The sequence below is a fragment of the Labeo rohita genome, chromosome 8 (assembly GCF_022985175.1).
Source record: "Labeo rohita strain BAU-BD-2019 chromosome 8, IGBB_LRoh.1.0, whole genome shotgun sequence".
Classification (NCBI taxonomy): Eukaryota; Metazoa; Chordata; class Actinopteri; order Cypriniformes; family Cyprinidae; genus Labeo; species Labeo rohita.
The window spans coordinates 28957413-28974614 of record NC_066876.1 but is presented as its reverse complement, the minus strand read 5'-3'; the positions used below and the strand labels follow the sequence as shown (position 1 = coordinate 28974614).

At 33.9% G+C, this 17202-nt stretch overlaps 1 protein-coding gene across 2 annotated transcripts in view; it reads right to left on the bottom strand.

The window, feature by feature from the left end:
* The window catches only part of pip5k1bb (phosphatidylinositol-4-phosphate 5-kinase, type I, beta b), a 54363-nt gene that overhangs the window by 3272 nt on the left and 33889 nt on the right, over positions 1–17202 (bottom strand). Inside the window, exons 8-14 of one of the 2 annotated variants that reach the window (XM_051117454.1) lie at positions 12684–12877; positions 10498–10581; positions 10306–10354; positions 10113–10197; positions 9161–9316; positions 5511–5646; positions 71–179 (exon numbers count right to left, since the gene is read on the bottom strand). In XM_051117454.1, coding sequence (XP_050973411.1) covers positions 71–179; positions 5511–5646; positions 9161–9316; positions 10113–10197; positions 10306–10354; positions 10498–10581; positions 12684–12877 — 813 coding nt within the window. The remainder of the gene's footprint in view (positions 1–70; positions 180–5510; positions 5647–9160; positions 9317–10112; positions 10198–10305; positions 10355–10497; positions 10582–12683; positions 12878–17202) is intronic. The other variant, XR_007828275.1, reaches the window with a different exon arrangement.

The following is a 17202-nucleotide window of genomic DNA, read 5'->3' as shown; positions in this document are numbered from 1 at the left end:
AAAAACAGGACAATATGACCTGACTAAGATCCACAGATCCCTTGAGATGCAATTGACTGCGCAAACTCACAAAGTAGACATCCAGCACTGAGTCGTCATCTCTGTCGATGTCCATGGTGCTTTGCTCTGACGTCAGACAGATGGCGCTGTCCTCCAATGTAAAAGTTGAGCAGGCACATCTGAAAGCAAACAACAGCAGTGAATCAGAAGAACAGCATGAACAATCTCAAGGACAAATTAAGAGTCCTTAGAACATGACGGATGAATATGAAGCAAAGCTGGTGGCCTCATAAATGCCACAACTGGTCTGAGGGAATACGGGTGGCCGTGTGTGAGACAGAGAGAGGGAGACTAAAACAGAAAGCATTTCAGCGGGAATATTTCTCATCATTACCGTGACACATTTCAGATGAGCGCTGGCCATCTATATCCACTTTGGAATGTGCTTATGTTTTTATTGCCTGCAATAATCTCTTGCGTTATTGCTGCCATGGCAACCAGACCCTTGTTCACCTCATGAACATAAAGCACTTTGGGCATGTGACACATTTCAGACGCTAAGGGTGTTCATTAACACAGGCTCACCCTGGACTTCATCAAACGCTTTTACTGCCTGAGGTCAGTAAGATGTTTTTTGAAAGAAATGAATACTTTAATTCAACAAGAACACATTAAACTGATCAAAAGTGACTTTCTATTTATTAAAAAATCCTGAAAAAAATGTAAATGAGCATATTAGAATGATTTCTGAAGAATCGTGTGACACTGAAGACTGAAGTAATGATGCTGAAAATTCAGCTTTGCATCACAGAAATACATTACATTTCAAAATACACTGACCAAAATTATAAACGCAACACTTTTGTTTTTGCCCCCATTTTTCATGAGCTGAACTCAAAGATCTAAGACTTTTTCTATGTACACAAAAGACCTATTTCTCTCAAATATTGTTTTAAATCTGTATTAGTGAGCACTTCTCCTTTGCCGAGATAATCCATCCATCCCACACACTGGGATGTTTTCAGCTGCCAGGAATTGTGTACAGATCCTTGCAACATTGGGTCGTGCATTATCATGCTGCAACATGAGGTGATGGTCGTGGTTGAATGGCACAATAATGGGCCTCAGGATCTCGTCACAGTATCTCTATGCATTCAAAATGCCATCAGTAAAATGCACCTGTGTTCATTGTCCATAACATACGCCTGCCTATACCATAACCCCACCGCCACCATGGGCCACTCGATTGTTGACATCAGCAAACCACTCACCCACACGACGCCATACACGCTGTCTGCCATCTGCCCTGTACAGTGAAAACCATGAAGAGAAGATCTCTCCAAAGTGGCAGACGCCATCGAATGTGAGCATTTGCCCACTCAAGTTGGTTACGACGTCAAACTGCAGTCAGGCCGAGACCCCGATAAGGACGATCAGCATGCAGATGAGCTTCCCAGTTTGTGAGGTGGATGGATTATCTCGGCAAAGGGAAAGCTCACTAACACAGATTTAGACAGATTTGTGAACAATATTTAAGAGAAATAGGCCTTTTGTGTACATAGAAAAAGTCTTAGATCTTTGAGTTCAGCTCATGAAAACAAAAACAAAAGTGTTGCGTTTATAATTTTGGTCAGTGTATATTCAAACAGAGAACCAATACTTTAAATTGGAATAATATTTCACATTTTTTCACAATTTTCAGTGTTTTTAATCAAATAAATGCAGCCTTGGTGAGCATAAAACCGTTTACAAAATCTTACTGACCCCAAACTTACTGTCCCTAACATTAAATGTGAGCAATAGCAACAGTTATGTTTGCCTTAGCAACCACCTCTAATTAACCTATTATGTTGATTAAGTCAACAAGATAGCATCTGAAAAACTCTTTTAACTCAATATAATCATTGTTCTAGCTGAGGAACACCGAATGCCCCCTTTTGTGTCATAAAACAATACTGCCATTATATTCATCCTTAGCAAGCAGGTGAAATATTTATGAGGTCTTTTCACAGGAATTCCTCTTAAAACAGGTGTGTGTCAAAGGTGAGGAGATCAGTGAAAACCAAACACAAAGAATCGAGCAGCAGAGCAAGTGTAGCATGACAGCACCTGGTCAGCTGCTCACGTTGTAGCAGGATATAAGAAATCGATCTCCAAGTGTTACATTGTGACTTTGTTTGACTACATACAGGGTGGCTTGGTTACGTAAAGGAATAGTTTACACAAAAATTAAATATTTGTTATCGTTTACTCAACCCTCATGCCATTCCTAACTCTTTCCTCAGTGGAAAACAAAAGGATTTTAAAATATTTGCTGCTCTTTTCCATGCAATTACAATAAATAAGTTTTAAGGCTTCGAAAAGGACTCAAACTCACTATAAAAGTAGTCTATACAACTTGAAAATCAATAAAATGGGAAAAAGTATAATATCTAGCTTTCCTTGGTGTGTATTTCCATGGGATAAGTGGTAAAGTTGAATTTGTACAGAAATGATTTTTTTGAACTGAATCTTTTCGATGGTTGATTCAGTTAACAAAATTGCTCTGAATGATTCATTAATAAATTTGAACTGATCTGGTTTGTCATTATTTACTCAACCCTCCTGCTATTTCTAACCCATTTCACTTTCTTTCTTCAGTGGAACACAACATTTTTTAGTATTTGAAGGATTTTGAAGTATTGTTTTCAATGTAATTACAATAAATGGATGTTTTAAGCTTCAAAAAGGACTCAAACACACCATAAAAGTAGTCTATACAACTTGAAACTCAAATAAATGACAAAAATCATGATATCTAGCTCAGCTTGGTGTGTATCTCCATGAGATAAGTTTGATTTTCTTTTGAACTGAATCTTTTCAATGTATCAATTGATTCAGTTAACAAAATCGCTCTAAATGATTCATTGTTGAGTTGAACTGATCTGGTTTGTTATTACTTAGTCAACCCTCATGTTATTCCTAACCCATTTCACTTTCTTTCTTCAGTGGAACACAACATTTTGAAGTATTTAAAAGATTTTGAAGTATTTGTTGCTCCTTTCCATGCAGTTATAATAAATGAAGGTTTTTAGGCTTCAAAAGGGACTTAAATGCACCATAAAAGTATACAACTTGAAACTCAAATCAAATGACAGAAACAATGATATCTAGCTCTCCTTTACCTGTATCTCCATGAGGTAAGTTTGATTTGTGAATGAATGATTCTTTTGGACTGAATTTTTTTAATGTATCAATAGATTTAGTTAACAAAATTGCTCTGAATGATTCATTGTTGAGTTGAATTGATCTGGGTTGTCATTATTTGCTCAAACCTCATGTCATTTCTATGCCATTTCACTTTCTCTCTTAAGTTGAACTCAAAATGATTTTAATGTATTTGTTGCTCTTTTCCATGCAATTACAATAAATGAAGGTTTTTAGGTTAAAAAAATGACTCAAATGCACCATAAAAGTAGTCTATACAACTTGAAACTCAAGTCAAATGACGAAAAGTATGATATCTAGCTCTCCTTGGTCTGTAACTCCATGAGATCAGAAGGAATGATTTTTTTTTTTACTGAATCTTTTCAATGTATCAACTGATTCACGTAACAAAATCGGTCTGAATTATTCATTAATGAATTGAACTGATCTGGTTTGGTCAATATTTACTCAACCCTTATGTTATTCCTAATCAATTTGACTTTCTTTCCTCAGTGGAACACAATTTTTAAGTATTTGAAGGATTTTGAAGGATTTGTTGCTGTTTTTAATGTAATTACAATAAATGGATGTTTTTGGGCTTCAAAAAGGACTCAAACACACCATAAAAATAGTCTATACAACTTGAAACTCAAATCAAATGACAGAAATTATAATATCTAGCTCTCCTTGGTGTGTATCTCCATGAGATAAGTTTGATTTGTGAAGGAATGATTCTTTTAAACTGAATCTTTTCAATGTATTAGCAGATTCAGTTAACAAAATTGCTCTGAATAATTCATCTATGAATTGAACTGATCTGGTTTGTCATTATTTACTTAACCCTTGTGTTATTCTTAACACTTTTTTTCAGTGGAACACAAAAGTCTGAAGTATTTAAAGGTATTTTCATTTTTTTTTTGCTCTCTTTGATGCAATTAATATAAATTGATGTTTTTAGGCATCAAAAAGGACTCAACACAATAAAATTGGTCTATACAACTTGAAACTCAAATTAAATGACAGAAATTATGATATCTAGCTCTCTTTGGTGTGTATCTCCATGTGATAAGTTTGATTTGTGAAGGAATGATTCCTTTGAACTGAATCTTTTCAATGTATCAGTTAATTTAGCTAACAAAAATTGCTCTGAATGATTCATTTATGAATTGAACTGATCTGGTTTGTCATTATTTACTTAACCCCTGTGTTATTCTTAAACCTTTTTTTTTTGTGAATAAATGGATGTTTTAGGCTTTAAAAAAGACTCAACACACAATAAAATTAGGTCTAAACAACTTGAAACTCAAATCAAATGACAGAAATTATGATATCTAGCTCTCTTTAGTGTGTATCTCCATGAGATAAGTTTGATTTGTAAAGGAATGATTCTTTTGAATTTAATCTAATTGTATCAATTGATTTAGTTAGCAAAATCGCTGTAAATGATTCATTAATGAATTGAACCGCAACATTTTGAAGTATTTGAAGAATTTTGAAGTATCTGTTGCTCTTTGCAATGCAATTAATGATAAATGGATGTTTCTGGGCTTTGAAAAGGACTCAAATGCACCATAAAAGTAGTCTGTACAACTTGAAACTCAGTGTAACCTGAATCTTTTTAATGTATCAACTGATTCAGTTAACAAAATTGCTCTAAATGATTCATTAATTTTTTAATGCAGTTACAATAAATTAAGGTTTTCAGGCTCAAAAAAGGACTCAAATGCACCATAAAAGTAGTCTATTCAAATTAAAACTGAAATCAAATGACCAAAAAAAAAAAAAAAAATGACATCTAGCTTTACTTGGTGTGTAAATGAGAGAAGTAGCAAAGCTGATTTGTGTAGGACTCATTCTTCTGAGTCAGATCTTGTCAATGAATCAAATGATTCAGTTCACAAAACTGCTCTGAGTGACATTAATGAATTTAACTACTCTGGTTCTTGAGTTCAACTCACTGTGGTTCAAAGATGATGATCCAAGCAAAAGCACTTTAATTGTGGTCTGTTCATCTCATAAAGTTCACAATCATATGATGCACGAGTCATATGGTTATTTTTACGATACTTTTATGGTGCTTTTGCCACCATCTGAAGCCAGAAAGACTTAGTCCCCATTCATTATGACTGTGCGACTAAAAACAAATCTCCATTTGTGTTCCACGGAAAAAGGTCAAATGTGTTTGGTAAATGATGACTGAATTTTCATATTTTAGTTCAACTACTTCTATGTGGAGGGAACAGAAGTGGAGATGTGAGAAGGTAACAGGTGTGTGTCGGGTTTATGGGTTTGAAGGTTTGTGAGATGTGTGTGAAAGGTGTCACCTTTCATTTGATCTGGTCTCCCGGTACCGATCTGTGACGTAAATAGAGGGCGGGGAGAGGGTGTGGTTCAAGGAAGAGGCTTCATACGGGTAAGGAGTCTGAGGGACCAGGTCAGGACGGTTATGGGACCAGAACACTGTGGTATGAGATGATAAAAAACATCACATGAGGCGACTGGGAGGAAACATGTATTTTATGATGACAGCACATTACATTAAAAGAGAAGGCCACTTCCTAAACAAAGATTCACATACGATCACAAAATACGGTTGTAAACGATCCCAGCCGAGAAAGAAGGGTCTTATCTAGCGAAACGATTGGTTATTTTCATAAAAATAATACAATTTACATACTTTTTAATCTCAAACGCTCGTCTTGTCTCACTCTGCCTAAACTGTGTTTGTTCCGGTTCGTGACAGTTAGGGTATGTCGAAAAACTCCCATCTCATGTTCTCCCTCAAATTCAAAATTGTCCTATATCGCTGTTTTACCTTTTTTGTTAAGGGTATTTGTTCTTCTTTGCATGTTCACTTTGCAAACACTGGGTCGGTACTTCTGCAGCAATGTAGGATGATTTTGAAATGATTTTTGAAGTTGAGGGAGAAAATACGATTGGAGTTTTTCAACATACCCTAACTGTCTTGAGCCAGAATACACAGAGTTCAACAAGAGCAAGGCAAGACAAGTGTTTGAGAATAAAAAGTATTTAAATTGTTTTTTTTTTTTTAATGAAAATAACCGATCGTTACGCTAAATAAGACCCTTCTTCCTCGGCTGGGGTCGTTTACAACCGCATTTAAACTGTATTTTGGAAGTTCAAAATCGGGGCACCATATCAGTCCATTATATGAAGAAAAATTCTGAAATGTTTTCCTCAAAAAACATAATTTCTTTACCACTGAAGAAAGAAAGACATGAACATCTTGGATGACAATGGGGTGAGTACATTTTATGTGAATCTTTGTTTTGAAACTGGACTTCTCCTTTAAGTAGTCACCAGAATATTAATATATTTGTAAGAAGTCTCTTACACTTAGCAAGGCGACATTTATTTGATAGAGTAAAAAAGTAATATTGTGAAATATTATTATAATTTAAAATAACCATTTTCTATTTGAATATATTTTAAAATTTATTCCAGTGATCAAAGCTACATTTTCAGCATCATTACTCCAGTCTTCAGTGTCACATGATCCTAAAGAAATCAGTCTAATATGCTAATTTGGTGCTGAAGCACATTTATTATTATTATTATCAATGATTGAGCTGCTTAAAAAAAAAGTGGAAATCATGATACGTTTTTCAGGATTCCGTGATGAATAATGTTCCAAAAGAACAGCATTTATTTAAAACAGATTTAATGAATTGCTCAATTTAATGAATCCTTCCTGAATAAATGTTTAAAATTTTTTTCATAAAACTTACTGATCCCTAACTTTTGAATGGTAAGATATCACATTTTTTATTATAATTCATACCCAGCAGCAGCTCTGAGCCGATGACTAATACTGCAGTGCAAAAAGTCAACGCAAGGACGTTGGTAACTTCTGCCACTGAGCACTAAGGTTTGTATTCAGGTAGCAAATGTGATTTGAATGAGGAAGACATGACTGTCTGGAAAAAAATGACTGTCTTGGTTGGCAACTCAGTTTTCAGGGTTTTTCCAAATGATACTGCATGAAAAAAAAGCAGACACTTCCTGCTTGTGTATGCCAACCGTGACAGAGCTTGCAACTAAATGTCACCATTCTTCATTGGTGATGCCATAGGATGCAAATGAAGGGCTTTTTACACTGCACTTAACCCAGGGTGTCATTTTAAACCCAGACTAATGCTATTTTTAACCCTGGATAATGTTGTTGACCTCATAAATATGCAAATAAGAACATTAAAGTGATAATTCACCCAAACATGACAATTCTGTCACTCTCCACTTCCAACACAAGACATGTTAAAGAATGTTGATAACCAAACAGCTGACTGTAGTCATTGACTTCCATATAACTTTTTTCTATAGTATGGAAGTCAATGGCTACTGTCAACAGTTTGGTTTTGGAACATTCTTCAAGGTATTTTCTTCTGTCTTCAGCAGAAGAAAGAAACTCATACAGGTTTGGAACGTTGAGCAAATGATAAGCGAGTAAATGATGACAAACCTTTCATTTTTGGGTGAGCTATTCCTTTAATTCATGGTTTACAGATGTACAATGTGAAAACTTGAAACTTAAAGGGATAGTTCACCTAAAAAGGAAATTACCAAATGATTTACTTACCCTTAAGCCATCCTAGGTGTATATGACTTTCTTCTTTCAGAAGAATACAATCAAAGGTATATTAAAAAAATGTCCTGACTATTCCAAGGTTATAATGGCAGTGAATGGCTGTTGAGATTTTGAAGACCAAGGAAGTGCATCCATCCATCATAAAAGTGCTCCACACAGCTCCAGGGGGTTAATAAAGGCTTTCTGAAGTGATTTGATGCATTTGTGTAAGAAAAATATTGGTATTTAAAACTTTATAAACCGTAATCTCTAGCTTTCACTGTCCTAATAAAGTCAAAATATTTCGAGAATAAAGTCAAAATTACAAGAATAAAGTTGAAATGTTTCGAGAATAAAGTCGAAATGTTTCGAGAATAAAGTCAAAATGTTTTGAGGATAAAGTCTAAATGTTTTGAGAATAATGTCGAAATGTTTTGAGAATAAAGTCGAAATGTTTCGAGAATAAAGTCAAAATGTTTTGAGGATAAAGTCAAAATTACGAGAATTTAATCATAGCATTTAAAGTTTAAATGTTTTGAGAGTATAGCCTGTGCATGCAAATCGAAATGTTTTGAGAATAACCTTAAAATTCCGAGAATAATGTTGAAAAGTTTCGAGAATAAATTCAAAATTACGAGAATTAAATCATAGCATTTAAAGTTTTAATGTTTTGAGAGTATAGCCTGTGCATGCAAATCGAAATGTTTTGAGGACAACGTCGAAATTACGAGACTAATGTCAAAATATTTCGGGAATAAAGTTGAAATGTTTCGAGAATAAAGTCTAAATTACAAGAAGTACAGCCACCTAATAATAGCAATAAGCTTTGTGCTTTGATACTTTGGTACTGACAGATTTTGACAAGTATTTAACTTTATTCTCATAATTTCGACTTTATTCTCGTAATATTTCAACTTTATTCTCGTAATTTGGCTTTATTCTCGAAATATTATGACTTTAATTTCATCAATTTGTTTTTTTTGTTTTTTTTTTACGTGGCACTAAAACGCCACCGTAGTTTATAAAGTTATAACTATGGATATTATTCTTACACAAATGCATCGATTTGCTTCAGAAGGCCTTTATTAACCCCCTGGAGCTGTTTGGAGCACTTTTTATGATGGATGGATGCGCTTTATTGGACTTCCAAAATCTCAACACCCATTCACTTCCATTATAAAGCGTGGAAGAGCCAGGACATTTTTTAATATAACTCTGATTGTATTCATCCGAATGAAGAAAGTTATATACACCTAGAATGGCTTGAGGGAGAGTAAATCATCTGTGAATTTTCATTTTTGGTTGAACTATCTCTCATATAATATTTTCACATGTGACAAGCCCTCTAGCCCTAAAATCAACCGTTTTCATTTAGTCAGTGCCGCCCACCTTGTCCATCCAGACTGGCAAGACTACGGGCTCCTCCAAGTCTGTCCGTCCTCTCCTCTGGCTTTTCCTCCTTCTGCGAGGACAGCACCTCTTGAGAAGAGCACTTCAGCGCCGATATGGAGTTCCGCGCCCTCTTGCTCGGGGAGAAGCGATTTGCTGGATGTGCGACAAAGAGACTAATTATGGACACTGCCCTAAATGAACTCAAAATATGATGATGTAACTCTCCCCTAACTATTACCTGGCAGCAGACAATTAGACCATGAAATGAAATCTTGGTCTGCTGTCTAACTTTATTAAAAGGGATAAAAATAAATCTACCTTCTGCTATTTTAATTTGGCTTATAAAAATCAGATTAAGGGGTGAATTACAGTTGCTGACTTCTTGTAAATCATTAGAAAGAGGAAAGAGAAGTTCTGCCGTTGTGTGCACTGATGTAATGTTGTTTTGAAATATTCTTAGTAATGAAACTTAAGTTGAAAAAGAATGACGGTCGAGCAACAATATTGATGCAACTTTGTCATTGACAGGAAGTTTGTATGTGATCATTATGTTTTTACAATTATTAATTAGATTAATTCTAATTATAATTCCATTGCTTGCAATGCACTTCTTTAAATTGGTTTTAATTCATTTCTACATTTACTAGCACATTTTATGTTGCATCTGTTAAAATTACTGTAAGCATTTTGAACATGAACAAAAAAAGAATGTTTTCAAGAATTGTACAACCATATTTTCACACCAGTAAAGGTAAATAAGTGCTGTAAAAATGTACTGCTTATAGTTCATGCCAACTAAAGCATTAACTAATGTTAACAAATGAGACCTTATTAGGCATTATCAAATTTTGCAGATGCAAATTGCATATTGATCAACATTCAAAACGTAACCTTTTGTGATTATGTAATATTTGCATACTGAATTAATTAGCTCATATTGTTGACTTACGCTGTATCTTTCTGAATACTCTGGAGCTCATGAACTTGAGAAATCTGTTTGCATAGAAACTCGGTCTGTGCACAGACACCGTATCCTAGGAGAAAGCGAATACAAGACAATCAAACCAGGAAGCGTCTTTAATTCCCTCAGCGGTATGAATAGTCTATTCATAAACGAAGAGAGCAGAGACGTATAGACTTACACCATCATAGACGAGTGCCTTCCAGGAGTGCTCCAGCTTCTTAATGAATCTGGGTGGGAAATGAGAGCGAGAGATCTCGTCAGGGATGAGAGACTTCATTTAAAGACGCTGCATTGAGCTAATATGCTGTAAGCCGGTGTGTAACATGACATTTGGGCTCTGGGGTTTGTTGTAATCTGACACCAGTCTTACCTGTAAGACTGCAAGATGTCGATAATGCCTAGAAAAATAAGTAGTTTCTCATCCCTGTGTGTTTTTGCAGGAATGCCTCCCATTCTGCGTAAAAAGAAACATTGTGTTTACATTATATTATGTTATTAGTGGTTGGGAAATCTCACAAAAACATTATAAGGTCAAGACAAGCCATTTCACCATTAAAATTAAATATACAGTTGAAGTCAAAAGTTTACATACACCTTGCAGAATCTGTAAAATGTTAATTATTTTATAGTCTTTGGCCCTAGTCAGAATCTAGGGAGCAGAAGCATTGATTTGGACTATTTTGCCCCTTTTACTTCTTCCTGCATTAAGAATCTAGGTGTTTTCTGGGATCAGAGTCTACAATTTGATAAGCAGATAAATGCGGTTATTAGTTCCTGCTTTTTTCAGTTACGCCTCTTTTCCAAAACTAAATCTTTTCTTTCTGTGAAAACTTTAGAGATTGCTATCCATGCGCTTATTACATCTCGTTTAGATTACTGCAACTCTCTTTATTTTGGCATTTCTAAATCTTCCATTGCTCGACTTCAATTAGTGCAAAATGCCGCTGCTAAATTCTTCAAAGGGCAACGTAAATTTGATCACGTCACTCTAATTCTGAAAATATTGCATTGGTTACATGTACATTTTAGAATTGAGTTTAAAATTCTTCTTTATGTTTTTAAATCTATAAACAATGTGGCACAGAGCTATCTGTCTGATCAACTTTATCCATACAATCCTACACGAAATTTGAGGTCTGGTGATCAAAGACTTCTCTCTGTCCCCAGATCAAGGTTAAAGCATAGAGGGGATAGAGCTTTTGCGGTTGCTGGCCCTAGGCTGTGGAATAGCCTTCCAGCCTATATTAGATCGGCACAGTCTTTAACTGTTTTTAAATCATCTCTTAAAACTTACTTCTTTTCTTTGGCTTTTAATTCTTTGTGAGTTTATGGTTTGGTTTGGTATTCGTGTTCTATGTCTTCATCTGTTCAGCACTTTGGTCAGCCGTGCATGCTGTTTGTAAATGTGCTATACAAATAAAACAAACTTGAAACTTAAAACTTGATTTTACCGAGTAAGAGGGATCATACAAAATACATGTTATTTTTTATTTAGTACTGACCTGAGTAATATATTTCACATCAAAGATGTTTACATATAGTCCACAAGAGAAAATAGTAGTTGAATTTATAAAAATGTCCCTGTGCAAAAGTTTACATACACTTGATTCTTAATAATGTGTTGTTTACCTGAATGATCCACAGCTGTGTTTTTTTGTAGTAATAGTTGTTCATGAGTCCCTTGTTTGTCCTAAACAGTTAAACTGCCTGCTGTTCTTCAGAAAAATCCTTCAGGTCCCACAAATTTTTGGGGTTTTCAGCATTTTTGTGTATTTGATCCCTTTCCATCAGTGACTATGATTTTGTGATCCATTTTTTCACACTGAGGACAACTGAGGGACTCATATGCAACTATTACAGAAGGTTCAAACACTCACTGATGCTCCAGAAGGAAAAACAATGCATTTTTAGCCAGGGGTGTAAACTTTTGACCAGAATGGAGATGTGCACATTTTGCTTATTTTGCCTAAATATCTTTTTTTTTTTTCATTTAGTACTGCCCTTCAGAAGCTACAGAAGATACTTACATGTTTCCCAGAAGACAAAATAAGTTACATTTACCCTGATCTTCAAATTCAAAAAGTTTTCAAGTTTTCACTTAACGCATCGTGTTTCCTTCTGGAGCATCAGTGAGCGTTTGAACCTTTTGTAATAGTTGCATATGAGTCTCTCAGTTTTCCTCAGTGTGAAAAGATGGATCTCAAAATCATACAGTCATTGTTGAAAAGGGTTTGAATACACAAAAATGCTGAGAAACCAAAGAATTTGTGGGACCTGTAGGATTTTTCTGAAGGACAGCGGGCAGTTTAACTGTTCAGGACAAACTCATGAACAACTATCATTAAAAAAAACCACAGCTGTGGATCATTCAGGTAACACAGTTTTAAGAATCAAGCATGTGTAAACTTTTCAACAGGGCAATTTTTTATAAATTCAACTATTATTTTTACTTGTAGACTATATAAAATAATTAACACACTGCATATTCATAAACTTTTGACCTCAACTGTAAATATACTGTATACATATTTACTAGTTTTAATGTAGGGGACTCACGTGTCGTCGGTAGTCAAAGCTTCGGCTGCCTTGCCGTCTCCCTGAATAGACTCCATGGCGGTGGAGTAAAGAACTTTCTGTCCCACGGTCCTCTTCCCGTCCACAATGTTGACGTCTCCTTCTCTGTGACTCTGGTCCAGAACGTGCACCCCCAACAGCAGACTGTAGTCCATGATCTTAAAACTCTCCAGCACCTGCACAACAAACAACACGACATTTAACTCACCATGAATCTCACACACAATATGACAGGGCCCACAGCCAAAATCCTCCTGATGAATGTATCTTGTTTTTGACCACTGTGCTGTGGCTGTTTTTTCTCACTGTCAAGAGGGTAACCCTCATTCTGCAAAACTCTTGTTTGCTAAGTTTGATGGTGTCACAAAACAAATATGTAAGTGCTTTTTATGAATTTTATTTCAGTTTTAGTTGTAATTATTTTAGTACATTCAAGTGGACATATCATAAAAATCTGACTTTTTCCATATTTAAGTGCTATAATCGAGACCCTGGTGCATCTACCACTTTGGCTGCACAGACGAGCACAGAACACTATTTAGAGTCCCAGCCTCAGAGGAGAAAATAGAGTAGTGGATTTATTGATTTACTTACTATATATTAAGCTGCTGCCACACAGATCTAATATAAACATGCGATTTCTTTTCCAGCTGTTTACATTCACAGATATAACCGACTGTTTTTGTACTCCTGTGTGTTTTTAACATCAACTTGTGTGTGTTTGACAGTTTAAGCGCAATAAGACATGAAAGAGAACTTAGTTTAATACTCACATGCAGTGTGACAACCTCTTTTTGTGCGCGTGCTTCAAATATGTGTGCTCAGAAAACCCTATATTAAAAGTTTAAACTGGTATGGCTTTAAAATGCATTTTGTCAGCGCGATAGACATGATAATCAAAACCAAACAGACGTTTTTGGCTGAGTATCTGAGGTATGAGCTGTAAAGGCACAGCCCTATTCTGGAAAAGGAGGCGGGGAGCAGCAGCTCATTTACATTTAAAGAGACATGCATGAAAACAGTTTCTGCTTCCACTCAATATGAGCATTTTCAAAATGATATAATAAATGATCAGTGGCGTATTTTGAGCTGAAACTTCACAGACACATTCTGGAGGGCACCTGAGACTTATATTACATCTTGTAAAAAGGGGCATAATAGGTCCCCTTTAAGTTAATATTTTGTCTTGTTTTAAGATTAAACTCACTTAATTTACATGTAGTTTTTTTGTTTTTTTTAAGAAAACAAGATTTCATATTTTGAGTCTATTTGCGTCTCAAGTAAATCTTAATTTTTCGATATTTTTAGATATTTGTCATGGAAAACAAGACAAAACAAGTAAAAGTAAAAAATAAGTGAAAGTAAGACCGGGTAAAGTCTGCACAGTATCTTCAGAAATGAGTCAGAGGAGAAGTGATTTGTTTATCAGTGGTAAGATACTACCAACTATAGACTTTAAACATTAGTCATCGATAGTTCACCAGACAAAACATGCAATGTTTACTTGTTAAAAAACCCATGAAAGCAAACCATAGAGAGCAATGCTATATATGAATACTATATGTCTATACAAAATACTTCCAGCCCTACATGTTATTTACTTTGGCTTTAAATAAAACAAACCCAAACAAGCATGTAAAAGCTGTAGCCGTGAATCAATAATGGAGTTACGTGATTTCACTTTTGCATGACGCTCTTGTTCCCCTCGTACCCTTCATATTCAAATGAATAATATTTGAATAGGCACACACAACATCCTTGTTTTGCATCCTGCCAGAAATGACTAAAAGCCTCCAAATGGGCCCTCAACTAGGTCAAAGTAATACCCAACAAAGGTGGCAGTGGAAGGCAGTGGAGTCACTGGGTCAAAGGTTTACCTATTGGCGAGAGAAATTTACAGCTTTTTTGGGTGGGGTAACAGTTCAGCGATTTGCTGAAGGACTGAGTGTGTTTAAATAAATATACCTATATATATATATATATATATATATATATATATAAAAGCCTAAACAGGACTGAGCACAAAAAAATGTGGCAGGATCATTTTTTAAAAACTAGTTTTACTAGATGTTTCAATTGTGAAAGACACTTATTAATAAGATGTCATTAATTTAAAACATTTTTCACTCCTTTAAAGGGGTTATATGATATGTTTTATTAGTATTTATTCTCTGAGAATCAACTTTTAATAAAAACATTCATACATACACTTTAAAAATACTTTTGATGTTGCAAATTTGAGCGATTTGAGAGATTGTTGGAGTACGTTTTACAATTTTAGTTATTCTACTTTAAAATTTCATGTTTAATTCAATGTGTGCCTATCTTTACTACCAATTTTTGAATAAAAGTTGTATCTACACACATTTTTCATAATAGTTTACATGAGGTTTTAGACTGAACACATGTTGATGTATAACTGCGAATGATCATGTACTCAAATATTTTCATTTGTCTAAAATAAGAAAGTTGCAGACATTCAAAACAAGCTGTTTCGTATTTTTGAACTGGAAAGGAAGTTACAGAGTGTTTTCATACTACATCTAACAAGTACAAATATGGGCTAAATATGACTTTAGTGCAATGCGCTGATGAAGAGGAAACACATGTGAACATTTGGTGTTATGTGAAAGCTCTTCCTGTTGTGAGATACTTATGTAAAGTATTTTCCATTTTCCACAGAAAACATCCTGGGCTTCGGGACGGCAGTCTACAGTGACGTGCTGTTATACCACTATTAAAACCGCCTGTTTTGCAGCTTGGTGCGGTGCCATCGGTCGAGTCAGCTGAAATGATTATGTCGGTTCTCTTCACAGCCACTGGTCATTCATTAACATCAGGTGAAGAGTTAAGTGAAAAAAAATGTCACTTGTGTTCATATTGCATGTAAACATGAGGTATGTGACCTTCTACGACCCAATGAAAAGTTTTCTTATTAAGTTTATTTAAATATTGTTTGCACATTAGAAACTAAAAATATACTATTCTAAATAAAACATACTAAAAATAAAAGTGTATTTTTATTTTATTGTATGCTATAAAGCTCTTTATTTTCAAACTCTGTGCCAATCATTGTCTATAAAATGTTTCATAAAATGTTTTTTTTTTTATAAAAGATATTTTTGTATGATGCACATAAATCATTTTAAAAAACTAATATTACTAGATGTGAAAGACACTTATTAATAAGATGAAACTCATTGAAACATTTTTCATTCCTTAAAGGTTTTTAATTCAAATGACAATTACTGTGTTTTTTTTTTTTTTTTTTTTTTAAAGTGGCCATACATTGTTGTTTTTATTAGTGCTTTTTCTCTGAGCTTCCACTTTTAAGTCTTTTCGAGCTGAGAACAGTCATATGTACACTGTAAAAAATATTTTTGATGTTGGAAGTTTAAAAAAAAAAAATTTTAGAGTACCTTCTAAAAGAAAATACAATTTTCTACTTCTAAATTTCAAAATCGTATGTAAAAACATTTTTTTTTGTCTTATTAGGTTTTTATTTAAATATTGTTTGCACATTAGAAACTAAAAATATACTATACTATAAAAGTACTAAAAATGAAAGTGTATTTTTATTTTATTGTATGCTATAAAGTTCTTTATTTTTAAATTCTGTGCCACTCATTGTCTATAAAATTATTTTTATAAGACACTTTTGTCTGATCCACATAGATCATTTTTAGTTTTACTAGATATTTCCATTGTGAAAGACACTTATTAATAAAATGAAAATCACTGAAACATTGCATTCCTTAAAGGTTTATAATTCAACATGAAAAAAATTACAATTACTGTACTTTTTTTTTTTTTTAAATGGTCATATATGCTGTTTTTATTAGTACTTTACTTTTTCTCTGAGGTTCCACTTTTACATTTTTTGAGCTGAAAACAGTCATATGTACACTGTAAAAAAATATTTTTGATGTTGTAAGTTTAAAAAAAAAAAGATTTTGAGAGTATGTTCTAATAGAAAATACTATTTTCAGTTATTCTATTTCAAAATGTAAAATTTCAAAATTGTATGTACAAAAATTTTTCAATGCACTCAAATGTTTTTTTCTTATTAGGTTTCATTTAAATATTGTTTTTACATTAGAAACTAAAAATATACTGTACTAAATAAAATATACTAAAAATAAAAGTGTATTTTTATTTTATTGTATGCTATAAAGTTGTTCATTTTTAAATTCCATCCAATCATTGTCTATAAAACGTTCCAAAAAATAATTTTTATATAACACTTTTGTCTGATCCACATAGATCATTTTTAGTTTTACTAGATATTTCCATTGTGAAAGACACTGATTAATAAGATGAAGCTCACTGAAACATTTCATTCCTTAAAGGTTTTTAATTCAACATTTACTGTAATTACTATTTTTTTGTTGCTGTTGTTTTAAAGTGGTTATACATAAAGTGGTTTTTATTAGTGCTTTTTCTCTGAGGTTCCACTTTTATATTTTTCGAGCTGAAAACAGTCATATGTACACCATAAAAA